Raw genomic sequence first — 26,996 nt, forward strand, 5'->3', positions numbered from 1 at the left:
CCCCTGCCACGCCGCGGGGGCTCCCGGCCCCGCGGGGGCCAGGTCCTCGGTTAGCCACGAGTCCGGGCTGGCCTGCCGGTACCTTACCGGCCAGAAACCCGGTGTCGCTGTAGGCCCCGGTCCCGGCTGTACTGACGTCTGCCTTAGCATGTGCTGCGGGAGGGTGCCCTACCTGCTGCCGTGCCCCCTACTTGGCTGCCGTGCCCGGCTTCCTCGGGGCTCTGGCCCTTTCGGCGGTGAGTCAGCCTTTGCGGGCCCTCCCGGCAGGGAGAGTTGGTCTGGCTCTCCTGGGACTGGGTGTAGCGCTTCTTCCTTTAAATAGGACAAAATTGCGTTTTAAAATATTTCTCGGATAATGGAAGACCAAATTTTAATGGAATTGAAACTTAAGTATGCAAGCATTTTAGGATTGAAGTCACCTTTACAGATTATTAATGACACTAAAAGGAACAGATGGGCTCCTGACCTTCCCTTTAAAATGGGAGATGCGTGAAATAAAGGGAAGCTCTTCTAGTGGCCGTCCATCTGTATCTTAAGTCCTTGAGGCTCAGTGAGGAGTAAATTGGGTCATTCTGTGATATCACTCTCCCTATTGAAGTATATTTATGCAGAGACCTAGAAATGCTGTTTTACACAAGAAAGATCATCATGTGGTGCCTTGTTTCTCTTGGAGCCTTAGCAAACCTTCTGCAGAAGATGACTGCTGTTCCTGGCTGATGATATAGTTTCCTGATAGGTGCAGACCTGCTGTTGTGTTTGGGACATAACATGGGGAAGTCTCCAGCTAGTTTTTTTCTAAATGCAAGTGCTGCAGTAACTAGCATACAAGAACTAGGAATCAGTCTGGTTTTCCCTTCTGAAGACTTAGGCAGTGTCTCCATGTGTGAGTATACTGACTTGTCTTGGCTCCTGGTTGAGGAATCAAAACACTCAAGTACTGAATTGGCTGTAATGTAAATTGTATATATCTCTGTGTGTGCTTGGAGTATTGTTATGTTAAAGTAGCCTCTGAGATGGAAGCTAGGTTTGCAAGACAAATTTGTGGAAGCTGCTTTTGATTGATTAGTGTTGTAGATTTAAACTGTAAATAGCTAAGTAGACAGTTGAGAGGAAACTGTCTAGCCGTGCTTGTGTTTGTGCCATTGACTGTTTTCACACCAGCCATGTTCATGGCTTTAATCTTGGCTAGACACAGCCAGTCAGGCTTTTTTGTCTTGCTCAGTTTGTACCTAGTAATGGAATGCAGAGGTCCGGAGTGCTGAGGATGGTTAGTGGCCTGCCATCTCAGAGTTAGAACGTACTTGCATTTGACAGTTAAGGACTTTCCTGAAAACTGTATAGCTGGGACTATTGACCTACCTGCCTCTTGGCTAATGGAGGTAATGGAAGAGGCTTAAGAGCTAGTTACCTGTTAGAAAAAACAGCAGATCACTGCCTTTTGCCAAATATCTCAGAAGCAAACGAACATGGTTGGTTTTTTTAGGTGCTAGTTTTTTGATATGCAAGCTTGCTTCGTTGGAAACATAAATGAGGGATGCGAACTTGAGTCAGCATTTTAATAGGAATTCAAAATGTTACTTGCCATGTCTAAACCACGAGTGAAGTGTTTCCTAGAAGCTGCAGATTTGATAGCATGGTACTGTGGGATTGCAAGTTAAAGGGGAAGGTTTGAGTTAAGTAATTTAAAGTGAGTGCTTAAGCTATTTTTCTGACTTGGTAACTGTGGTGTTGCTGCTGGTACATGACTGGTCTTTGATGCAGAGTCTGTGTTAGATGGTCCTAATACCAGCAGATCTGGGCTATGAGGTTAGCCTCTTGTTAGGGCCTAAGTGCATCTGATGGGTTCAGTCACTGGAACAACAGGTTATAGATACTGCTGATACAAAAATATTTCTTAGTGAACATTACTGAACAGCTTGCTCAGTGAAGCAACCTGGATTTTTAAGGCAATATGGCAGAGGTATCAAGATAAACTAAAACTTGCAGTGTCATGTAGCTTCCCTAAGAGGGATGTGACACTACGGCATGTTCTGATGTTGTGAACATTAGGGTTTTTTAAAAAAACCCACCTTGATTTAGGAGTAAGGAGCTAAGTCAGTCTGGACAAGCAGTGTAAAACTACCTAAAAAGGTCCTGAATCAGTGTTAATTAGTGCAGTGATCATGTCTGACATGCTGTATCTAAAGATCACATTCTTGTGGAGCTTGTAATTCTTAGACCTGTTTCTAGTAAACATGTTCAAGTTCTATACTGTCCAGGCCAGTTTGATGTGAAAACAAGTGACACTATGCAGTACTGCTTGATGTTTGAACATTAACTGCTGATGGTAAATAGATAGCAGAACTTGTTCTGGTCAGCTAGTACTGATGACAGCTAGAAAGACTAAAGCAGGCTGCTGTGACCTTGGCTGTCTTCAAGCCTGCCTGTTTATTTGCTGATTACAACTTGTTCTGATAGCTGAAGTTCCCTTATTTCCTATGTAAAATGTGGTTGGCTCAGTGTCAGGTGCTGTTGAGTGATCAAATTATTGTGGCTTTTCCATGCAACTTCGGCATGCCAAAATGGAAAAGCATGGTATTGGGCAAAGATGTCTGATTATGCACTTGCTGATGCTCCATGTAGAAAAGCATGATGTCCCAGGTGCACCTGACGGAGGCCTCCTTCATGTGGTAAGGAGTTTTACTTAGACCTACACTCTGAATGGGCATCCAGTGCCTTCAATAATGCTTCACTATCAAGCATCTGGAAGAGTGCTAATGAAGAGAACTCTAGCCAGCAGCCTTAAGGTTAGTCTTTGTCTTCTCGTTGTTGCTGCAGGGCTAATGCAACAGTATTTTTTATTTTAAACTAGGGCTGCAGATACTGTAGCAGTTGGTTAGCTATTAAGGGACATCCATGGTGAAATTGTTGCCTCAGAACATCTAGCTTGATGTAGCTGACCGCCCTGCACAGTCTGATTCTAGAAGGCATCATGACTGTAAACAGCTTGCAGCCTTGAAGGCAAATTACATCTGTGCTTCCTGTCTCTTGGAGCGGGGAGGTGGTAGAGAGGAGAGCTGCTTGCTTCTCAGTAAGGAGCTGTAGACCTCATCCTTACAGGGGCTTTTAGACTTCTTAGCACCGGCTTGCAGGTCAAAATGAAATTACAGAACAGTGTGGCTTAAGGTAGTCTACTGTTTCAAATCACTAGAGTACTTCAAAGGCATCATGGTATGTGCAGGAAAACTCAATGGGTCAGAGCTACCAGACTGTCTACAGTAAAGACTAGCTTAAGCATTCATCCTTAACAGCAGGCAAATTAGTGGGCTATTAAGACATAAGTGCTGCAACAGAAGTAAACCACATAGGCAGTATTTCTACAGCTCAGTTAAGTTTAAGGAAGATACCTCAAGGAAGGCATCGTTTCCACTAGTAAATGCTAGTCTTAGGATCATCTGAAAACCAGACTGAGCATCAGGATAAACAATTGGCTCTACAGCACTTGGCTCAAGCAGATATGCTGCTGCTTGTACTGTGGTTTCCAGGTGTACACAATGGGACTCCTGTCTTGTCCTGAAGGTACTGTAGGCTACAAAGTCTGCAGGTACTTCCCCTCTGGGAACATTCAGAGCAGCAGTGGAGATGAATGCCAGCTGCCTCAAGACCTCTTAGTCAACTTCTCTTCCTAAACCTAGCCTCTTCCATCTGTCCAGAACCTGACTGGTTTCAAGCAGTGGTTATAAGCTGAAAAACTCTCCAGCCTGATCAGGCAGTTCAGTGATGCTTGAAACAATGGTTTTATGGAAGTGTGTGTGCTTCCACCTGCTTGCTGTCCTCACAAACAGTAAGGCATAACATGCTGAACTCACTTTCTTCAGACAGTGAATCTTGTGAGCGTGAGGTCAGGGTACTATGGCCACAGGAGTGGTGCTGGATGCAGTCAGATGACCTTGGCTTTACCATGCTTCAGAAATGAGGCAGCTTAGCTGTGGATGCCTGCTGGTGAGTGGTGTGAACTGCTGTTAGACCAACTAGATGAAAAGGGCTCCTGCTGACTGGTGTAACAAACTACTCAGTTGCTATCTGGAATACAGTGGTCCACCCAGTCTGTGAAATGGGTCATCTTTAAGGTTGCAGGGGAGCTTGTATGATGATGAAGATAAATAACAAATGACTGGACTTTATTGGTTGGAGAAGAACAAGCCTGTGCTGTGGTGTAAAGTGTCAGCATTACTGTACTTTTAAAAAAAGAAAAGGCTTTGTGTGCTCTATCTGGCAATCCAGAGTACCAGTTGCAGCAGTCCTAGCTGCTTGGACAGTTGACTAGTTAACTCCTTTGTTCTTTGAACTGTTGCTATTGCAGCAGCTTCTTGAGGAGCTGGTAGATTTTTAAGTTCTCAAATTTACTGAATAAATGGCCTGCTAGCCTTGCAGTGGTTTTTTGATAATGTTGCAAGGTGACAGTGCTAGGCTTATTTGAACTCCCCACACATCCTCAGCGTTAGGGAAGAACAAAGTGTGCTGTCCCTAAGGCTGTAACAGGTGACTCACTAAAGATTTTTCAGTCTACACCTTCCTGTAGGACACCTTATTTGTGTACCCTTCCCAGTTATCACTGGTGACTGGCTATAGTCCCCCAGTCTTCAGTCAGTGTAATCTGAATTTGCATAAATTCCAGATACAGTTCCTTTAATGTGACTGTCTCTTCTGTGAAGGTGCAACTGGACATAGCAACAAGGTTTTTCCAAGGCAGACATGGAGTATCCATTACTGTAATCTGAGGTAGTTGTGTTTGTCTTAAATGTGGTGTGGGAGGGGCCTTAGAATATCAGTAGGAAGAAGCCTGTTTCCTCAAAAATGCCCATGTTTCTGGCATGGCAAAGCAAAGACTGTATTTGACATTGATGTCACTGCTAACAGTTCTCCAGCCAGTTAAGAACAACATGCTCAAGGCTGAACAGATATTGAGGTGAATTGATGCCTGCTGTCTGATTTGAGGGAAGCCTACCTACTGCAGAGAGCAGCCCATTTAATAATGGATTAATTACAAAAGGCTCCAGATGTGTTCATCCAGAATGGTCTTTCATACTTGCTGTGATAGTAACCCATGGTATCTTAATTGAAAGTTTGGCTTGTGTTACTAGCTCACTTCCTAATGCAGAGAAATTCTGCCTACTGAGGCTCTGGAAATCTTTCACATATTGCAGTGTGAAAACCTGCTTTCCCCATGGTGTGGGACAGGAGGAATCACTGGCTCTGGGCCAAATGCTGCTGGGGTGTGTGTGGCTGGTTCTAAAATGCCTGAATTGTATTGCAACTGCTGAAACTGCATCTATGCAAATGGTTCCCTGGCTTGAAGGCCCCTGATAATGTGGTCACTGTCCATAGGTGCATATCTGACTGCACAGTTGCTGCAAGGTGTTTGATAATAGCTCTCTCTATACTGAGGGAGTGTTGCATGAGGTGACTTGCAGCTAACATAGCTGTAAGGTTAATGTTCTCAGTGCATGACCTTACTGAGCACTGTAATAAAAGATTGGTCCTAATACTTGGACTGCCACTTGATCTAAACCATGGCTGCTTGACTACTGACAGTGAATATCAGAGGCAAAGCTCTACTGAAAGGTCTGACACTGGCCAGACTGCAACTAGTCTTCAGTCCTTACTGAAGCTGTTGCCTATGTGGCAAGTTACTTTCTAGTTCATCTTGGAGCTGCATAGCTATACTACCTCTGCTGCCACTTTTGACTAAGAGTAACAGCTGTGGCAAGGTGCTGTGCAGCATATCCACAGCCCTGTGGGAGTGTGTTTTGCCCCCAGGAGCAGTACTAAATCAGCTCTGATTTGTGTGAGTTCAAAGAGTTACTCTTCAGAAGTATTTCAGAAATCAAGTTAACTGCTGAAACAAGCTTATTGGAAGTAGGTAATCTTGAATGATGTGTGAAACAACTTCTTTGTATTATAACACCATTGAACTTGTAAATGACACGGTTCCTGGTTACAGACCAGAATGGCTTGCTTCTGTGATAGCAGCACTTTGCCAACCTAGCTCTTCTCTGACTGCAAGGTAAATGTTTTGATAGCTCTGTATGCTTTAAAGGTAGTGTTGCAGCTTAATTGGTCTGTATGTTAGAGATGATAGAGCTGTATGATCTGAATGTGATATCTTGGTGTGTAACAATGGTACAGGTCTTGTTCCATTTTCACCGTCTTCCATTTAGATCTCTTCAAACCGTATTCACTAAAAAGATTTTGAAAAATGCCCTTCCAACTCATCAGGGGTATTTAAATGTAGCATATGTGCTTCAAACATTCACAGCTGCCAAGAGGTAAAAGTCAAGATGTGCAGGAGGGTTGACCTAAGTGCCAGCCCATAACTGAATAGCTATGCCATTAGATGGCTATGTCCTGGTGGGAAGTGGCTATCTTTGGGGTAATGTCAAAGGTGTAAGGGAGAACTTCTCAGCCTAGTGAAGAACAGTAAGACAAGCTGCTGTGTAAGATATTGGAGATGCAGCTGCAGGGGACTCCAGTGTAAACCTGTTGGCCAGGATGCTGATAAAGACTTCACTGAGATGAAGATATGCAGCTTCAGCTTGGTACATGTGTAGCACCTGTGACTGTCTGCCAGTGGGAGTGTAATAGATCTTCAGTGCCATCTAAAACTGTAATGTGAAAACTAGCTGCCACAGAATATATGTAGATGTTATATGTTAGTGTTTAGACCAAATTCAAGGCACAAGCTCTTGCCTGTTCCCTAGAATTGGGGTTTGACAACTGGGAATTGACAAACTTGTGCTTATCTACCCCTTCCCAAAAGCTTAAGCAGGCTGACTTTCTGTAAGTGGGATTGCAAAAATCAGCTTCTGTAATCCATCAGTGCATTAATTGCAACATTTAACTTCAGACTTGGAGGAAGTAAAGACTGATCTAATTTTAAATAGTGAACTTCCTTCATGAGCCTCTGTTTCTGGAGAGGTTTATAAAAGATTCCAGACAAGAGAAGTGGTTTCTGCTAAATGGTGTAGCTAGTCTAGATAGCCTGAATCTAAGGACTGGGAGTAAGTGGAATCAAGATGCTTCATCTGACAGAAAAGGTTCCTACTTTAAGCTAGTGATTTCCTTCTAGACTTAAGGGCTAGACCCTTAAACAGTGCCATCACTGAAATTGCTAGCTAAGCCTGTGTGCTAGTTTCCAGGCTCAGCTTACATCTGCAGGTAAAAGCATAAAACCTGTCTTCTGCTCTTGGCTCAGGCTTCCTGCTAAATTGGATTCTATGTCTGGATTGAACAGCCCTTTACATCTGGCTCAGTGACAGTCAAGGTTCAATATTGGAGCTTTGCTAGTACAGGACCAACTTGTAGTTGATGATAATTATTCTTTCCCTTCAAGTTTTTGTAACTAAAATGGAATTTCCTTTTGATAGTGAGTCTTGTGTTAGTGCAGAGTGCTGTCTTTATTAATCTTCTGAAATTTCTTAGTGCAAAGCCAGGATTACTTCTCCATTCTTGACTGCACAAAGAAAGGCTTCATGTAAATGCTCAGTGAAAGGCAGGAAAGCACGTATCCTAAGCCCTTTGAATACCTTCTAGCAACTCTTGGGCAAGGTGCCCCATCTCACACTTGGATGTTGTAAAGCAGCTACAGATTTTTGTGGAACAAGCAGCTCTCCCTTGTAGAAACCTTACTCTTAAGTCTGGAGCAAACTCAAATAGTAAGTCTCTGAACAGTACAGATCTTAAGTCCCCATGGTTGTAATACTGTCCAGTAGCCTTTTAGAGCAGGCAAGAGCGTTTTTGTGCTAAACAGGACTGTTACCTTTGAATATCAGCCTGACTGTCTGAAAAGGGGACTAGCCACCCTACCTTGCAATGCTGCTTCAGGGACTTAGGCATGGATGGCTGCTGACCTGCATATCATATCTTGGGTGATGGTGAGTGCAGTTCTGACTTAAGCTGTGCTTAAAATACTCCAAAGCAAGCTTGGAAGGAAAGGGGTCTTTAAAAGTGCTTCAGAATCAAAGAATGATGTATTTGTGGAAACTTTTGTTGTAAGACTAACACAAAGTTTTCAAGGCAGAAGTTACTTTTTGGGGTAGTGCTTTGGGACTCTTCTAGCAATTCTCATTTGTAGGTGGTAAGCCTGTGTTCTGCTTTGAAAACCCAGCTTTGGATTCTTGTTGGTCTCTGCATGATCAAGTGCTTGCACAGGTGGTCAGTGAACCTTAGGAGTAAGGTGGTTGTAGTCCTCTGTAACCTACAAGCCATACTCTACTTTGTGGTTGTAGTAGTTTAACAAGTGGTTGGACCTGAATCCTTCACAGGTGAGGCTCTTGACACATGAAGAGGGTGTCCTTTCTCCAAGGAATGAAGTGTGGCAATAATATGTGGGTTTGTTGCTATCTCAGTCTGTCTGAAGCTTAAATGGCATGTGTTTAACCCCAGGCCAAAGCATAGGCAGACAGGTTTTGTGAAAGAGGCCATTTGAAGGTGATGTTTTAAACAGTGGGTGCATCGGAGAACTCAGCCCAAGTGTCTCAAAGTTCAGTGACTGTAACCTGGCTTTCAACTGGGCCATATTCTGCTGCAGCAGGAAGACATGCTTTGCTGTGTTGCCTCTGCAGATCAGCTGAGCAGAGCCTTGCAGTGTGGGCTGTGTGAGGGCACAACACAACCTCTGATTTAACAAGTTAAGTTTTGGACCTTGGATTTTGATTCCTAAACAGGAAACAAATGTCTGCTAGGGAGTGAAGGTAGCTCAGACGGTATTCTGTCAGTACTGTTTGAACAGCACCTTTTTATTGACCTAGCTTTGATCTAGGACTCTGGATAGGTATTTCATCCCTTAGGGGAATAGTCATGGCTGACAAACCCAAGTAGTCAAGTGACTCTTGATAGTTTTGCACAGTTCTTCCTTGTGCTGACTCAGCTGTTCTAATACTGCAGCCTCGTGAAGATGATAGTATTTGGGGATGTGTCTAATGCATTTTTTTGTCTTCCAGCCTTGGGAGCTGCATATGGAACAGCAAAGAGTGGCACGGGTATTGCAGCCATGTCTGTCATGAGGCCTGAGCTCATCATGAAGTCAATCATCCCTGTTGTCATGGCGGGTATTATAGCTATCTATGGCCTCGTAGTGGCAGTCCTCATTGCCAATGCCCTCTCACCTTCTATCACGCTATTCAAGTAAGTTGCTGCATCTGTCGGTTTTGAAGTTTGTCCTGTCACTGTTTTGATGCTACTGGGTGGGTTTTGCTCAAGACCCCGGGAAGGACTGTTGATGCTAAATGTTCCTAACCTGTCCTTGCCAGCATGGACTGAATTTCAGCTGTCCTTCCTGATGTCTTAGTCTCAATGGTAGTGCTGCCTGATTAGTTTGCTGTATTAGCTGACAGATCAGACATCCCACTGCTAGAGATAATGCAATGTTTTAAAGCTTGAAAGAAACCATGTATGGGCAGTACTGGGATAGAAGGCTAAGCTTGTTTCCTGGTGCCAAATTCTAGATCTGGAATACCCAGGTCTTTACGAGACTAATCAGACTGTCTGTCTAAATAGTTCTCCTCTTGCCTGGGTGATGCAAGTGAATAATTAATATTGGTTGTTGCTTTATATGCTGGTAAACCAATCCTCAAGCTATACATTGGGCTTCTACATCAGCTACAGTCTGAAACTTAATATACACTTGGCTTTTCAGAGTAGCTGGAACCAGCTTGAGACCTCTCAGAATAAAACAATGCTTCTGAGGTCTAACAGTAGATATCTGTGTCACTGTATAAGCTATAGCCAATGAGCAGGTGGTTGGCCTAATAAGCCATGGTCTAAGAAACAGCAGGTACAAATGCTCCTTTGCAGTTACCAGGTGGCAGGATAGTGATAGGTACCCCTGCCTGGAAAACCAGCCCATTCCTGTCCAACTTTTGCAGTGCAAGAAACCTAATAATCACCTGGATGTGTTATGACGGTATAATAAAGTTGCTAAAGGTGGAAGACAAAAGCAGCTATTAACAGGCTACACAGCACTGGGACAGGCATATAGGAAGTGCTAGCCCACATGGCTGGAGTAAGTAGAGTGCTGGCAGTGTGCGAAGCCTGCAGCTGACTGAAGTAGTGGCTCCAGGCAAGCTGGGTGGCCACATGAACTCTCAGGCCCAGTAGCTTAGCTTAGTGAATGAGCCATACTTTGAGTATCAGCTAAAGATCTTGCATAGCTGCCCATTTTAAGTATCAGAGCTAGGAGTCTCAGGAATCATCTTTGTGAGACATACTGTGCTTGCTTTAAGAGCTCCTTCTGCAGGAAAGAGGTTCCCTTTAAATGTTTGAATGTTAATTCTTACTTTGGGGAGAGAAAAGACTAGCCTGAAGTTGAAGGGTTGGGTGTCCTGTTGCTTGCCACTGAAACTCTTTTCATCTCTGTCCTACAGGAGTTTTCTTCAGCTGGGTGCTGGCTTGAGTGTGGGCCTCAGTGGTCTGGCTGCTGGCTTTGCCATTGGCATTGTGGGTGATGCAGGTGTACGGGGAACAGCACAGCAGCCCAGGTTATTTGTGGGCATGATCCTGATTTTGATCTTCGCTGAAGTGTTGGGTCTCTATGGCCTCATTGTTGCCCTTATCCTCTCCACAAAGTAAACGTCGTGGTATGATGTAAAGAGATGTAACAAATCCACGTTTAAAATAGCTCCAGAATGAAAATGGTCTCTCCAATGTGTACAGTTGTCCCAATTTGGTAGTTGATCTCTTGTAAATGCGCAATGTATGTTAGTGACTTGTCTGTCCTGTGTGTACTTCAATATTAAATTGGATGGGCTGCTCCAAGCCTGCTGCATGGCTTGGGGTGGCCTGTGTGCAATTTTCCACCCATTGCTGTTAGTACTTTATGTATAAATATGAACTAGAAATGTAATTTTTTCTCTTCACTGGATGTTTATTTATAAAAGACTTGACATGTTCATACATCTATGGAGCAAGGATTTTCAATTTCCCATGCTATATATATTAATCTTATATATAGGTAGATTACACTGTGGGGTCAATTGTAAGTGCAGAGAATTCCTTGGATGTAACTTTGATTCTAAAGAGATTGCTGTAGTGTCCTGGTATTGGAGTATGAGAATTTTGTGTTTTATTACAGCAATTGTCCGAAACACTCCTGTGTTTCAGTAGTAACCGCGTATGCTCCGGCATCAGAGTCGTGCACCCAGTGTTGGGTTACAAACTTATACCATGTTTCCAAATAAAAATTCCTCACTACATTGCTGTAATGAGTCCTCTGCCTCTGATTTCATGCTTTTGCTGTGCTCCTTTAGAGAGGAGGGGTTCCTTTAAGGGGAGGCAAGTTTTTCAGGTGTCAGAGCTCCATGTAGAAGTAATGCTGTCATCACTGCTAAAGCATTCCCTCTTTCTCCTGGGCAGGTAGCAGTAGCAGTGCTGTGAGCAGGAAGGCAAGGCTCTTGGCAGTGCTGTGCTCACCCTGATGGAGCAGCACATCTTTGCTCTGGCACATGGTAATGCCTGGCTGAGCAGGGGCTCAGGGAACAAGGGTGCAGGCTTCAGCATGTGACAAGGAATAGGAGCTGCCGAAACGCCTTTAGGCAGTTTGTCCTTGTGATGATGGCTGTGCAGAAGAGAAGCTTAGCTGGTTGGAAAACTGCCCTGGTAGCAGTAATTGCCTCTGAAGTACCTGAACAATAGTCTCATCAACAGAATGGGTTCATTCAAGAACTCCATGTTTTCAACTTGTAAATCAGAAGTATTTGAGCTGAGAAGTTCTGCTTTTGCAGCTAGTGAGAGCAGTAGCAACCTTCTCTTGTCCTGAGGATTTATGAGTGTTGCAAAGCAATGCTGAAGTTCATATGGGAAATACATGTTGGACCCTTTCAAATTTAGAGCTTGTTCCAAATTGCTTTTGGGAAGTATATCACCTTAATCTTAGTTGTATAGTTCAGAGAACAGGTTTCTAGTGTTCAAGCCAGAATGTTAACATGCAGACACCTGGTGCAAGTGGTGCCTTTGTGATCAACCTTACCTGAGGAGTCTGGAGTGATGTCAAAACCTCTTCTGTCACCATGGTCGGGAATGGAGATGTGGTGCTGTTGTACATGTATTTTACTTATATACGTGTGCTGCAAACAAATCTGGTGTAAGTACCATGAAGAGCTACGGTCAGAGCACTGAGGCTGTGTCTAACCTGGCAGGAGCATTCACCAGCCTAGATCTTGTGGCATCTCATGTACCTTCTGGGTAGCTGGTCTCTGAACAGGGGACTGCTTAGGAGACTTCAGCTATGTATTTTCACAGACTCGTGAAGGTGTAGTTTTAACAATTGTGGAACCATAGTTACTAACAAATCGGTTTATTTGTTTGCTAAAAAGCTGATCTGTCTGCATTCATCTGATAGGCTGTCAGCTGCTTGGCTTTGGGCTGGGCTGAACTAGTGGTTTTGTGATTTGGAAGGGCTTTGTGGCAGTCTGAGCTGTGGTGGTGCTTGGGATGTAGAGAGGTGTAAGCTGGTTTAAGGAAAATCCTGGGTGTCTACTGAAGCATTGCCTGGGATAAAATTCCTGATCTGAATTGTGTTGATCATTCTTTTTTTTCAGCAAAAGTAGTAGACATTCAACTTCTGAATTCTATTTTACCCGGGAGTCATAAACATTTACAGAAGCTATAGCATAATTCTCTCTCAGCACTGACTGCAGTGAGTGCCTTCCTAGTACTTCTGTGCAGAGGCTGATAGAGCTTGCAGCTGGAAGGGCATGAATCATGAATTTGGGCTCTCTGGAAAGCACACCACATACATCTTGCAGTTCTGGTAAGAGGAATTGTGTTATGCTTGTAGCAGGACAGGAGAAGGTCCTGGCTGGGGCTGCAAGTATGTTAAAGATTTGGTTTTACCTTCTGTGAGGGGGAACCTGCTGCCAGCCTTGGTTTTTGCCAGTTTACAAGAATATGAGAAAATTGCATTTAAGAGAGAAACTAGATGCTGGTGGTAGCCCTCATCTCTCTTAAGAGAAATAAGCAATTTAAATGCACCCATCTATAGGAACTCTTAAGATCCCACTGTAGCCTGGTGACACCTTGCAGAAGGCAGTTACTAGGCTCAGGATGGTGATAGATACTTACATAACCAAATGCAGGCAAAATCCTGTCAATGGTATTTTGGTTCATGCCTTGGAATATCAAGCCTTGCTCATAAACCCATGCAAGTCAGGGGAACATAGCATAGGACAGAATCTGGGGTTAGCATGTATAGGTGGAGGAATGATTTGTGCTGAGTACCTGCAGATACACCAGGAATAAAATTAAGAATCTGAGCATGTTGCCTCAGCCAAGCATTTTTTGACAGCAGTGCTCTAGATCCTCAGTGATGACTCCTAGGTGAAAACTTGTAATTCAGGTCCTTCACTGATGCTATTGCATTAGCAAATTTCTCAAGTGATTCAGGGCTTCTAAGAAAATTACAGACCTTTTGGTCCCTTTCCTTCATTTACTGACAGCAGCATGCTAGATCAGAGTGCAGTCCTGTCTGGCAGGGATTGACACTGGTTTGGAAGAGGGGAAGCCAGCCTCGGAGCGTGAAATGACAGACTTGGAAAGTGCCTGATTAAAAGAGGTGGCATCTGCTGGCACATAAATAGTCCTCTGTAATGTGGTGGATTGTGTGACTGTGAGTATGCACTGCAGAGTGAGTCAGCCCTGCAGAGCGAGAACAGAGGAGGGTGGTTCTGCAGCAGCAGCAGAGGGTAAATGTCCATTAGCAGTCAGTTCGGGTGAGGTGAGGGTAAGGGATGCCTGCTGCCAGATGCTGCCTGCATGGACAATGCCTTCAGAGGGCTTGCTGACCTGTCTCTTTTTTAACTGTTTTGTACTGGCTTTTTATTTTCAAAGGCTGCGGATATTTTCTAGTTTTAATTTTTTTACTGTTCTGTTGAAGAAGCATTTTTAAGTAGTAGGATTTTTATGTGATTGCTCAGGGATTTTTTCCTTGAGAGACCTGGTTTACAGAGAAGCATAGTAACCTGGAAAAGTCAAGAAGCTTTGAGGAAATAAAAACCTCATTAAGAGAAACTGATTCCAGAAACTAAGCTGCTGCTTTCACCTACAGCAGATTTAATGAAAACAACTCTCGGTAAATCTTATTTCCATTGCAGTCTAATCATTGGCCTATGGCTTTTTTACAGCTTTTTACTGTTTCCATCTGGCCTTACTGTACAAACCATCACTGTTCCTCAAGTGAGAATTACCTCTGTCTGACACACAGGACTTGCCACCTCTGCTCTTACTGTATCTCTTTCTTCTCTACAGGTATTAACCTTTTTTTTTTTCTCTCAACGTAATTAAATTAAACCCAGAGTTTTCCAAGTACCACTTAATCCTGAAGTGGGAGTTTTCTGTTTCAGTATCAAAGGATTGTATCCCAGAAAGCTCCTCCATTTTTGTTCCTCTTACTAATGAATGCTGTTCTTTTTCTCTGCAAGCCACGCTTCATTTAGCTCCTGAGACAGTCACATCTTTGCAACTCACATCACCGAGGTTCTTTCGAGCTAGTTTCTGCATCACAGTGCCAAAGCACACAGAAAAAAAATCATCCCCCAGCCTTAGAGTGTGTCAGGCCCAAAGCTCTCCTAGAGGCCAGACTGCAGGGTTCCAAGTGCCTCCCAGAAGGAATCTCCAGACCATTGCCAGTTCTCACTGACCTGTGAGTATGAGCTGGGTAGCAGGAGGGCAGGACGAGGCTACTGGAGAATGAGTGACTCCTGTTTGCCCTCTTCCTTTTGCTGAGGGGACAAGATGCGCTCACTACAGGTTCAGGTCTTGGCTCTTCTGGATTTAGCAAGGGGTTATTGGTGGCTCTTGCAGTGCCAGACCCTTTTTTGGCACTTTGAACTGTCCTTTCCTGCTGTTAGATCTGTGCTTTCCTCCTTTGCCTTCAGGGGAGGGTGTAGGGGTGATCTCGAGTGGCAGGGAATGCATATGACCACCTACACCTCATGGCTCTACCTGCCTAAGGTAGGCTGAGGACTGCCACATCTTTCTTCGATCAGCCTCAACTTTTGCTTTCTCAGGCTGTTTTTCTTAGTTTCTTGCAGGCCTGGTTTCTCATCTCTCATATCAACAAATCTTAGGAAATCGCATATGTTCCCAAGATTGGCAGTATGTTTTCAACTCATAAACAGCCTACCTGTCTCTTGTGTGCATTAGGACAATTTCTTAGACCTCTCTGAATGCACGTGAAAAATTGGAAGCCAAGGCTGCATCTCTACAAGCAGTTCATTTGGCAGCAATGCTAGCCCAAATGCTCTCTCTGGATGCCCAGACCACCTTTCACATCTGTTGCATGCCCTCCCCTGTTTCTCCCAAGTGTGCTGGTACTTCTCATGCTGCCAGGTAATGAATCTAATTTGGGAATTGAGACAGGTTAAAAATAACCTGAGGAAAAAAACATTTGCTGAAGAAAATGCAGGTGAAACTACAGCTTGTGATTTCCTTAGCCTATTCCTGGAGCAGCAGAGAGAAAGAACATGTGATTATTAGAGAAGTAGTACAATTATTAGTGATGTAAGACAAGGTTAGCTTAATACTAAGAAATAAAAGGAGAACATCCAAAGGGATAAGACTTAAGCAGGATGGATACATGACATAAAGTTGAGCTGGATGACATACCTACAGCATTGATGAGACAAATTTCTATACCTTTCATCTTGGCACAGGCTGCTCTGTTCTTCCCAGCAGCACAGAGGGAGGAGTTCTGAGCCATTTTCCATTTGCTCAAATAAGCAGGCCTGAGATCTGCTTTTAGGATTCATTTTCTAATCTTCTGTTTTTGGAGTTTCCTCGACTTTGCCTGTACTGAAGCCACAAATCATTCCCACCAATACGCTGCTTCGTGCCCCAGACGTGGATAATTTCAGCGACGATGAGGAAAACCTACCTGTTGTGAATGAAAGTATTGACACAGTAATGATCTAGTAAAAATAATATAGATTTATTAATAACTAACAACTATTTGTCAATACAAAATAACTCAGAAAGAAAAGTGACTTAGGTTCAAAAATGACAATATTCACTCTAACTTACTTAACGGTACCTTAATTTATACACATATATAAATGCGCATACACAAAACAGACATATACATACAGAAACAAAGGTATTTGGATTCAGTAAAATGAACACAAAAGGGACAAACACACAGGAACAAAGGCTAGGGTACATACCCACGCACACCAATAAACAGGTGAAATAGAAGGTAGGTTAAAGAAAATTTCCCTCTCACGTTTAGAGCAAATACTCACAATGCCTTGGCATTCCTCAGTGGGCGATAATTGAGACTCGAGAGGGGGGAACTTCGCCCTGGCCTTCCGTCTGGAGCAGACACACCTGAGAGGCGTCGTGCTCAGGGGAGCTGCTGGTCACAGCCCGCTTCGATCCAGGAGAGCTCGAAGAGTCTCTGGTGGTCCCAGTTTATAGGATCCAAGATAATTGACTTTTCTCAAATACTATCTGGTGCCTTCCGGGCAGTTGCACAAGAATTTGAATAACATGCAACCCTGTTATTGTTCCATCTGATCACATCCCAGGCACAGGTGTGTCAGGCTATCAGGAGATGATGGGCCATTATAACCTTTTCCAAGCAATTGGGAGGGGCAGGAGCCAGGCTCCTCAAGGTTATCAGTCCTTATCTCCACAGATTGGTGTATGGCTCGGGGGAATGTGGATGGAATCACACCTGGCACCAAGCAGCCCAACAAGGAGGGCAGGGAGGGATAAGAATTGTACCATCACATTACCTGAAGCTGTTCTTGGCATTTGTCCCAAGACAGTGCTGCACAGTTTTCCTGGCCACAACTAGAATCATTGTCAGCTCGCCATTTCAGGGGCCTTTACCGGCATCCTGCTGACAGTAAGAGGCAGCTTGTAGTGTGGACAAGCACTGACATCATGGAGTAAGTGCAGCATAAAACCTCATTAAAATTCAATTCCTGGCCAGAGTGGGATGTTACGTTCATGCACATTTACATTCCCAATCATTTATCTTTTTTCAGTGTGGTTCATTAGCAGAGCTCACATCAGCACCCTGCCCAGACACGCAGTCCTTGATGAGACACTCGATTCTCTCTGTAATACCACAGGACACCAAACAGGATAAACATGCGAGTGAGAGCGCTGGGTGGACTGCTGCAGCACTCAGCAATCCCCCTGGAGCAGACAGGACCAAGGGGAAATGGAAGCATCTGCCAGCAGATGTTCAGGAGTAAATGCTTAGACTGGAGGACACCAGCTTTAATTTGAACAATGTGCAGTTGTTGCCTTTAATGTTTTGGGGATTGGACATTGTTGCCATTCTGGCCACAGAGACTGCAGACATAAGGACCCTTGGTGGCATGGTCTGCTGGGAGAAAAGGCAGGGGCCTGGCTGTAGAGCACAGAACAAGCTTTTCTCTCCCAGGCTGCTGCTGACTTGTCAAATGACCGCAGGAGCCTGCCTACAGCAATGCTGTCAGCTTAGAAAGTAAAATCTAAAGTAAGTAATGACTTAGCTGTCCTGTAGCTGAGACAGAACCAGTGAAAGGGTGAGTCCAGAAACCTTACTTTGCCTAAGCCAACAGTTCACATTTAATGTTGTTAGTGTAATTATTAGTGATATAGCCAGATTTCCAAGCAGATATGTGCTTTGCAACACTTTTCTACCAGCTCTCAGGGGCAAGGATCCACCAGTCCTTTGTGACCAGTCCATCCAGCACTCTTGGGTATGCCTGGGGTTGCCCTCAAGAAGTAAATAATCATGGGTCACATGAAGCGAGGCTTGCAGGGTTGCTTCCTTGCACAGTGGATGTAGCCCAGTGGACCTCATGGTATGATGTGCGGACTGTTCCATGCACGTGCGGTGTGCCACAAAGCAAAGCAAGCTGAGCAGTTTCTCCTGGCAGTCATTCCCCAGAGAGGACAAGTCCACTGTGGCTATTCAAGCCAAGGTTACTTGTTCACAAATTCACGGAGGTGTAAGCCATTAGAAACCACTAATGGATCTCCTCTGACCTCTCAAGCCTTTCAACTTTGCTTGATAAAAAGTAATACTTAGTGGGTAACATTTCTTCCACAAAAGCTTTTTACCCGTTGGCATGTGACATGGCTGCCCAACTAGCAGTGACTGCCTGTACAAGAGCTGCATCTTGGCTTACTAAGGGCTGTGGGATCCTTGGCTGGAAGATACTGAGTAGTAGTGAACTTGTGAAGGTGGCTTGAGCTTACTCTGGTCTGTCCTGGGGCTGAGTAATGATGCTCTAGACCAGCTGCACTGAGGAGCTCCACCCTGGGGTCAGTGGACTCCAGATTCCGCCCCAAACATTTCTCGTCAGAGCATAAGGCAAGAGGCAGCAGGAGGTGTGCGCAGACTGGCAGGAAGGTGGTCTTGGGGAGATTGTTGTGACAAACAGATGTTGACACGTGTACACTCAGCACAGCAGCCCTTCCGCACCCCTCTCCAAGCGTCCTGAGCTCACCGTGTCTGGAATTTCCCTGGATGAGACAGGTTCCCACTGGTATCAGACTTGGGTATTGATACCCACTGGTATCACTTTTTTATTTCGTCAGCTCCGTGTTCCACACTGCAGCAAAACACCAGCATATGCTGCTGCCAGCCCTCACAGGGGCTCGGATTGGGAACGTTATACATTTCTATTTCCGCAGCCCCGCGATGCCGTCCAACAAATCCGTCTCTGACGCGCCCATCGTCCAGTTCACCAACTGCCGCATCCTGAGGAGCCACCAGCTCCAGAGGTGAGGGCTGCCGGGGGGGACCGGGAGGGTGCTGGCGGCCATGGCCAGGCCGCAGAGCTGACCCGGAACCTGGAACGCAGGAGGGACTGTCCCCAGGTCTCCCCGGTGCATCGGCTGTCGCCCCCTGCGCTCCCACTGTCCCTTGTCCCCTTCGAAACGAGGCGGCCCCTCTGCTCCCTCCTGCCTTTCCTTTTGCCTCCTCTGCCAGCCCCTGGGCCCCTTGGCCAGTGCCACCACATTAGATGGACAGCCCATGAAAATCCCATTCCCACGAGTTTTGTAAAGCCAGAGGCCAGGCAGCGAGAGGGCTGCCAGTCATGCTGCTGCTGGAAGAGGTGCTCTGCCCTAGGAGACATCAGAGAGCCAAAGGCGGAGGGTGCTGGGGAGGGCTGCTGCATCTGAGGCCACCCGTCACCGGGGCCATGGCCACTCACTCCCGTGTGCAGATGGCACAGGAGCTTGGCCTGTGTGTGATTGTCCCTTCAGGGAGGACCTGTGGGTGCGAGAGGGGAAGATCCTCAACCCGGAGAAACTCTTTTTCGATGAAAAGGGATCTGCTGACATCCAGCTGGACTGTAAGGACAGCATCATTGCCCCAGGCTTCATCGACGTCCAGATCAATGGTATGGTAAAGCCATGTGTGCTCGCAGAGGGGTGGGGAGTCCCAGGTTTGTCCATCCCAGACCTTCAAACCATGCTGCATGCACACTGCCCATGACCAAGTGTGTTTCAGTTGCCCGAGGGAGATGTGTCACCGAACTAGTGATAAAGAACAATTTTGCCTATGGTTGCTGCTGTCATGTCATTGATCCTCTTTGGGTAGGGGTTTCAGCCCAGCTTTCCTCTTAACCTACTTTTTATCAATATTTTGTCCTGCCCCTGTGCTGGCAGGATGCCCAGTTTCCAGCACGTAGGGAGGACAGAGCAGGACTTCTCAAGGGAACAAATATTATCTGCGATAGTTCTTTCCTGAGGGTCAAGGGGGGCTTGTTCTGTGATAGCTTATGTTGGAAGTCTGGTCCTCTCTTTAATGGAGAATCCTCAGATTTTTCCCTGCATCAAAATAAAAAGTTGGTGCTTGTAAAACACTGGGATGCTGTGGGGGAAAGCACTTCATCAGGATGGCGTTGGTGGGGTTTGTACTCATGGAGCCTCATGAATGTAGGACAGAAGTGCCGATGGAGTCTTCTGCTTCTGGCCAGTGTTGTACAGATGGAGTGACTCACTCTGGTGACACAAAGTGTTTCTTTGGCATTTTTGAGTGGGAAAATGTCCACTGGGAAAGCTGCAATTTCATCTCTATTTTGATCATGGTGCAGGAGGCTTTGGGGTGGACTTCTCTCTGGCTACAGATGACTTCAAATCAGGGATTGACCTGGTCAGTCAGAAAATCCTCTCCCATGGAGTGACATCCTTCTGTCCCACTCTCGTGACCTCTCCTCCACCTGTGTATCACCAGGTAAGTGACTTTCTCCCCCTCTCATCTGCAGGGTGATAAAGGGCTGAGGTTGGTACCAAGAGGTGAGAGGGCAAAGGCTGGGTCAGCAGAAACTTGGGTAGCTGCCTTGGTGGAAAAGCCGTGGGCATGAGGAGATGGACTCTACCCCTGGATTTCTTGCCCTTAACCTTTAGACTACTGAGACAGTGATGGCTCCCAGGCCAGCTTTGCACAACAGGGCTTGCAGCTGGCTGCTTCTTTGCGGGCTGTGTTTGGCTGATGGTCCCAAGTGGTCCAGCTACAAAGCTCTCTCCAGACCTGACATTTGGGTTTGTTTTGGCAGGCTGGGGTGCTGTGTCTGAGGTGCCACATCTGACAAACCCCTTTCTCTAGGTTCTCCCTCAGATCAGTATAAGAAATGGTGGAGCCCACGGAGCAGGTATCCTGGGTAAGTGGTTTCATCCCTCACTGTCCTCTCTGGTGTTACTCTAAGTAGGCAATTATCTTGTTTGTTGTTAAGGGGAAGGAAGCTACTGTGGGGACAGCACAAGTAGGGGCTGGAGCTCTCTCAATGGGAGGGATTCACAGGTGGGCACAAACTGCTTTCTCCCTCAACCTGTGGCTGGCCTTTGCCACAGTCTCTGTCATTGTACATGCACCACTCCTGCCCTTTTGGGCCCCATGGGGTAATGGCAGTGGGGTGGCTTGGCTTGGCCAGTTGCCACCACTGCATCTTTTACTGGGCTGAGCTCAGAGTTACCTGAGCCATGTGTTTTGCTGCAGAAGAATGGCAAGAGCTTGACTGGAGCAGGGTAGACACAGCAGGTTTCTTGGTGGGGAGAGGAAAGGTCATGGCTTTGTGTTCCTGTTTGGGCAGGGGCCCATCTGGAAGGACCATTCATCAGCAAGGAGAAGAAAGGGGCACACCCAGAGCACTGCCTCCGCACCTTTGAGGCAGGTGCCTTCCAAGACCTGCTTGCCACCTATGGGTCCCTGGACTGTGTCCGGATAGTCACGCTGGCCCCAGAGATGAAGAGGAGCAGTGAGGTGATCCAGGAACTCACCAAGCGGGGCATCTGTGTCTCGCTCGGTAAGGGCTGGGCTGGAGGAGGCTGAGGGAGGCTCTGTCTCCCTGTGCCACACGGGCCAGGCAGCCCCTCTCTTGGGGCTGTGGTGTCTCTAATGGTGTCTCAGTGCGATTGGATGGGGTGGGATTTTCTTTGGCCTGGCCTGTATGGAGGTGACAGACCTGTCACAAATGGGGACCCCGCTTGATGCTGCTGATCTGTTGCCCTTTGTACAGTAAGGGCCAAACTTCATCTTGATTGAGGAGCCCCTGCCATTTAACACAAGGTAGCATTTGGTGCTGTTCAAACACAGGAAAGAACATTAATCTTAATAAAGATGCAATTGAGGGTTAACAATGTGGAAAGGTTCAAACTCTGAAGTTCAACTGCTTTAGGCCTTGACAGGTGAAATAATTTTCCAAAGGTTACTGCTGAGTTTTGGTAACTCTGGTTTTCAACAGGAAGTGCTATAGGAGACCTGTCTCTCCAATGTCTTGCTGGCCACTGATTTAAAACTGGCTACATTTGTCTTGTCTGTTTCACAAACTCTTCTTTGCTTCAGATCATTGAAAAAATCCTTTTTTATTTAAAAAAAAAAAAGTGGGGAGTTATTCAGGGTGAAATTAAAACTTAATTTCATTAAATTCATACAGCAGAACATCTGTTATCTCACAGCCACATAAAGCAAAGAACTACAGAAAGGCAAGGTTTGCTCACAGAGCATTAGAGCTGCTGTCCGTGTTGGGGAAAACAGAATTTTTTTTTCTGGATAGTTTTATCCCCGTATTCTTTCTTGTCAAAGTCCCCACTGTCTCTACTTCCTTGACACCTCTCTATAAAGCCATTAAATATCTGAAGACAGCAGAAAGGCATGTCCTTGGATCTTTAACCCAGCCTGAAGGCAACTTTCTCTGAGCAAGGCAGCATTTATGACAGTTGTGATTTGAACAGTGAACGTGTTCAGGTGAAACAGTCGTGGCCCACCATGCGCTGAGGTCTGAGATGCCAGGGTCTTCATTAGGGAAATAAATGAAGAGATGGGCAGAAAAATCATGCGTTGGTCTTTGTTCCCAGGTCACTCGGTGGCTAATCTCTCCCAGGCTGAGGAGGCTGTGCAGCATGGCGCAACCTTTATCACTCACCTCTTCAATGCCATGTTGCCGGTGAGTAGCCAAGGGCACTTGCCCTGCACTGGCGCTGCTCGTGGTGCTTTCTGTCCTGCTCCCCACAGATGCATATTCTCCCAGGCTTGCTTCATAATAGGCCTTGCAGTGAGGTTTGAGAACTGAACCTCTGGCTTCACATTTCTACTGCCTGATCTAAAAGAGAGTCAAAGCTGTAACAGACTTGAAATTCGAGGAAATGCCCAGATTTGTCTGGTAAAGGACGGAGCACACAGCTGCCAGGCAGTGTTTGGTAGAGATGGCAGCTGTGTCCACTGATGGGAAGGGTCTCAGCCCACAAGTCCTGGTTATGCTCCACAGCTTGTCCTCTCTCCCCTCGGGCAGTTCCACCATCGTGACCCTGGGATCGTGGGGCTGCTGACAAGTGACAAGATTCCTCCTGGGCGGAGGGTCTTCTACGGCATGATCTCTGATGGCATCCACACCAACCCAGCCGCCCTGCGGATTGCCCATCGAGCCCACCCCAGAGGTGAGCTGTGCCAGGCCTGTGCAGCATCACCAGCTCCCACAAAACCCTCATGCAGGTGCTGTGGCATACTGCCCTCTCTGCCCAAAAGAGGTCACAGCCACTTGTGCTGATGTGTCACAGACCTTTTGTTTTGCTCGGATGTGGCTGGAGACACCTTGGCCCCTCTCTGGGAGGGCTGGTGTGGTGCAGAGCTTGGAGCTGCAGCAGGATCAGCTGCAGAGCTAACACAGCTTCTTTCCTTGCGTCCCTCAGGCCTTGTGCTAGTGACAGATGCAATTGCTGGCATGGGGCTGGCACCAGGTCGGCACACGCTGGGTCAGCAGGTGGTAGAGATCGATGGACTGAACACCTACATCGCAGGTAAAGAACTGGTGCCACTCAAACCCATTCCTGGATAGCTCACCCCCCCCTTGCAGTGTCTGTCAGTGTGAGGCAGCACTGGTGCCACCCTATTTGGTTTTGGTGCCTGATGGCTCTGCAGTGTCTTGGCCCTGGTGAGAATGAGGCACCTCATAAAGAGGGGAGGTGCCCCATCTTCATGGTGTGAGGAGGAATCTGTCCATTTGTAGCTGTTGGCAACACCTTTAAACACCTTGTTGCCCAGAGTCATGGATGTCAGAGGTTCTGTTGAGGTTAGAAAGGATGGAGAAATCCTACGGATATTTATTGTCCCTCGTCTTTACTATAACATCACCACTTATCACCAAGTTCCCTAAGCTGCAAGCAGTTGGAGACTGGGAAGGTATTTCAGAGAAGGATCGTTCCTGTCTCAGTTCTCTTCCCCTGTGGCAGCAGTGCCTGTGTTGTGAGCTAGTTTCCCCCAGTCCAGCTGGTCTTGCAGTGGATCTGCGGGGTAGCATCCTGGTACCTCTCCCTGCACTGCCAGCACAGGCTCCCTCTTGCCTAGTTCCGTCACTCAGCAGCAATGGTTGCAGGCCTTTCAATTCGATCCTCATGCAGGCCACAGGATTTCTGCCCCTTCTGCTCATGTTACGCATGCCCACCCCACCCTTCTCCCTGCTGTGAGTTGTGGGACCTGCTCAGTGCCATACTGCTCCTCTCCCAGGCACAAAGACCCTGAGCGGTAGCGTGGCGACCATGGACACATGTGTGCGACACTTCCAGGAAGCCACAGGTGAGTGACCTTGTCCACAAGCTGTTGCTCCCTGTGCTGACACAGGAAGAGGTCTTGCTCTTGCTAGTTGTGTTCGCTCCACCAGGGAATGTTCCCTCTCGCCTGAGACATGATGAGGAGGGCTGAGATCAGCAGCACTGGCCTTAGATGAGCACCTTTTTGAGGGGAGTTTTCATTTTAACCCATAGCAGTAATGAGAGGTGAACTCTTCTGCTCCTTTCTCACAAAGGTGAATGTTCTTCCCTTCCCCATACCCTTGGTGTTCCGTTCTCTTCCCACTGTCTCCCGTAAGGATGTTTCCCCTCCCCAGCTCCATTCAGCTCCAGTGAGGGTGTTCCAGCTCAGGTCCCTGCCAGGCTGACAGTTGCCTTAGCCAGGGGGGTTTGGTAACAGCCTTGGTAACAGGGCTGTTTGCTGTCCTAATGTCTCCCACTTCTCTGTCCAAGGGTGCTCAGTGGAGACTGCACTGGAGGCAGCATCTCTGCATCCTGCCCAGCTCCTGGGGATTGAACACACAAAGGGGACACTAAATTACGACTCTGATGCAGGTACTGGTATGGATGGGACAATGGTGTGAAGGCTGCTGAGTGCTGGAGCAAAGCAGAGGCTGCTGTGAATGCATCTTCATCCTCTGCTTCAGTGGGAGCTATGGGGAGATGCTCTCTTCATGAGATTTGCTCTGGGCTTTTGCTCCAGTGGTTTTTCCTTTGGATGCTGGTGGTGTTTTGTGAGCCCTTTGGAGAGACCCCCACATCTCAGCCAAGCACAGAGCAGAGCTGTTTTAGCAAGGATGGCACTGCGCTGCTGTGTGTCTGATGTGGGGAGAAGCTCTTCCCCTCTGAGCCCAGCTTTTCACAGCCAGCTTCAGCAGCTCCATTTTTCTGACAGCTGCTTCCTTTCTCTCTTGTACGATGCAGATTTCTTGATGCTGAATGACGGTCTGTACGTGCAAGCCACATACATCGCAGGAGAGGAAGTCTGGAGACAGGATGTGTTAGGCATGTGACACTGGCCTGTCCTGGTGCCCTCTGAGGCTCCCTGGCACTGTGGTTAGCAGCTTTGGTAACCACCCCACTTCTTTTTTTTTTCTTTTTTTAATTCCTTCCTGCAACTCCCGTAAAGGAGCCTCATACCAAAGAGCTGTGTTTTCCAGCGCAACCGCTGCTTCCAGTTACAGCCATGCCTGCAACAAATTTGTTGGTGCTCAGCTGGTGGAGTGGGGAAAGCAGGCAGATCTGTGTTGAGGGGGACTGTCAGTCCCTGGAGAGACCTGAAGGACTGCACAGCTGTCCTGCATGGAGTCCCCAGACAGAGGTGCTCCTGTCGTCGTCTGACAGCAGTGTGAAGCTGTCCCAGCCTTTGCACTGTTTTATACAGCACACACTAACCTGCCCCATGCCCGAGGCAGGCTCAAGCCATTTCCATTCCTCTGGCTGTTGTTTGCCTCACTCCCGGGCAGCCGTGGCTGGTTAGACATCAGCTTCCACCAGCTCAGCTCACAGCTCTTCATGTTAAAAGGTTCCTGTTGTGTCAGCGGAAGTTGAGGATCATGTTCTGATCCCCCGGCAGTCCCTCTGTCATGTGTCCTTGGAGCAAGGCTGTCACAGCTCGCCGACCTGGTGCCATTGTGGGGCTGTGAATCCATGTGGGCTGAATCCTCAGGGCAGAGATCAAACCCAGGAAAAATGAGGCATTGCTGGTCCTTTGTGCCTTTTCCCTGCATGGGCATTGAGTTCACAGCACGTAGTTTGAGCTGGAGACATGGACAGCATCCTGCCACAGAAAGCAATGTTCCTCTTAATGCTTTGTTCTGGCTAGATGGGTTCTGCAGGCTCTGTGCCCAGCCATACCTGATAGAGCCTTTGCATCATCTGAGGGGTTTGTGCATTCCTCGGGCCACAGATGGAAGCTTTTGCTTTAGGGGATGCATCCAGACTGGTGGTGATGGGCTCACAAGCCCTCAGTCCAGCTCAGGGACTGAGGGAGAAGAGAACTGCAGTGGGATTCTGGCCTTTCAAGACAGTTGCTGATAGCTCATTATTCCCATGTTCATTATTATCTTCTCCAATACTTGACTGTCAGCTTTTTTCCTGACACTTGGACACTTCTGTGTAAAGACTGATGCTAATTTCAAACCTACCGCAGTCAGAAGGGCCTTGCAATAAGTCTTAGACGACCTCTGATAAGCCTCAAATAAATTAGATGTTTTTTGTAGTGAGGGCAGCACTTAGACAAAGGCTAAGTCTTAGCAAGGGTGGAGGCTGTAAGGCAAGTCAAATCTGATCGGGATTGTTAGAAATGTGCCGATTTTTCCAGTAACTTTTTATAACCTTTAACAGCAACACTTGGAAGTGCTTTCCTAGCACTTTAGAGCCCTGCTGAAATAACTGGCAGCCCTGGAGAATTTCTAACATCAACTGCCAATGTCAGCAGAAACTATAACCTCCATGATTTGAAGCATTTGAAAGAGACATCAAATACCGTGCTGTGAAATGTGACATGCTACAGCACTGCAGATCTCAGCGGGGGCGCTTCTGACTGCTGTCGAAAAAAACCCAAGGGAAAAACATGCATATGAAACAAGGTGTCTAACTTTTTTTTTTTTTAATTTGCAAAATGAAATAATCAAAAGGAAATCTAAAATAGAAATCGAATTAATCCCTGTGTATGTGTATTACCGGGTCTGTCTGCCGAGCATACGCAGTACCCTTCCCCGGGGGGTGCAGGCTGGGTGGGCGCTGCCCTGGCCCCCAGCTCCGGCTCTCGTGGGGACAAGGCTGATGCGGGCGCTCCGGGTGCGGGGGGTTCGGGCCCAGGGAGCGGGCCCACAGCCACACATCCAGCCCCGGCGGCGGGGGGGTTGGCCCAGCAGCTCCCTGGGGGGCTCAGGGGAGAGGGCGCCAAGACTGGGCGCGGGCTAACGCCCCGCCACGGTGGGAACTCGCCT

The 26,996-nt window shown here is 46.9% G+C and overlaps 2 protein-coding genes across 2 annotated transcripts; both read left to right on the forward strand.

Annotated features, from left to right (window-relative positions):
• Positions 1-8,920: 8,920 nt before the first annotated feature.
• On the forward strand, positions 8,921-11,240 carry ATP6V0C (ATPase H+ transporting V0 subunit c). The gene is made up of 2 exons (XM_026859320.1): positions 8,921-9,165; positions 10,404-11,240. Exons 1-2 carry the CDS (start codon positions 8,936-8,938, stop codon positions 10,606-10,608), a joined length of 435 nt encoding a protein of 144 aa, XP_026715121.1. The 5' UTR covers positions 8,921-8,935; the 3' UTR covers positions 10,609-11,240.
• A 7,424-nt stretch (positions 11,241-18,664) lies between these two features.
• On the forward strand, positions 18,665-26,693 carry AMDHD2 (amidohydrolase domain containing 2). Its single transcript, XM_026859319.1, has 12 exons — positions 18,665-18,756; positions 19,243-19,379; positions 20,076-20,215; positions 20,588-20,642; positions 21,072-21,284; positions 22,336-22,424; positions 22,770-22,914; positions 23,167-23,274; positions 23,981-24,049; positions 24,496-24,597; positions 24,967-25,047; positions 25,172-26,693. Exons 1-12 carry the CDS (start codon positions 18,674-18,676, stop codon positions 25,291-25,293), a joined length of 1,344 nt encoding a protein of 447 aa, XP_026715120.1. The 5' UTR covers positions 18,665-18,673; the 3' UTR covers positions 25,294-26,693.
• Positions 26,694-26,996: the final 303 nt, after the last annotated feature.

The sequence above is a fragment of the Athene cunicularia genome, assembly GCF_003259725.1.
Source record: "Athene cunicularia isolate RWA chromosome 14 unlocalized genomic scaffold, athCun1 chr14_part1, whole genome shotgun sequence".
In the NCBI taxonomy this organism is placed as follows: Eukaryota; Metazoa; Chordata; class Aves; order Strigiformes; family Strigidae; genus Athene; species Athene cunicularia.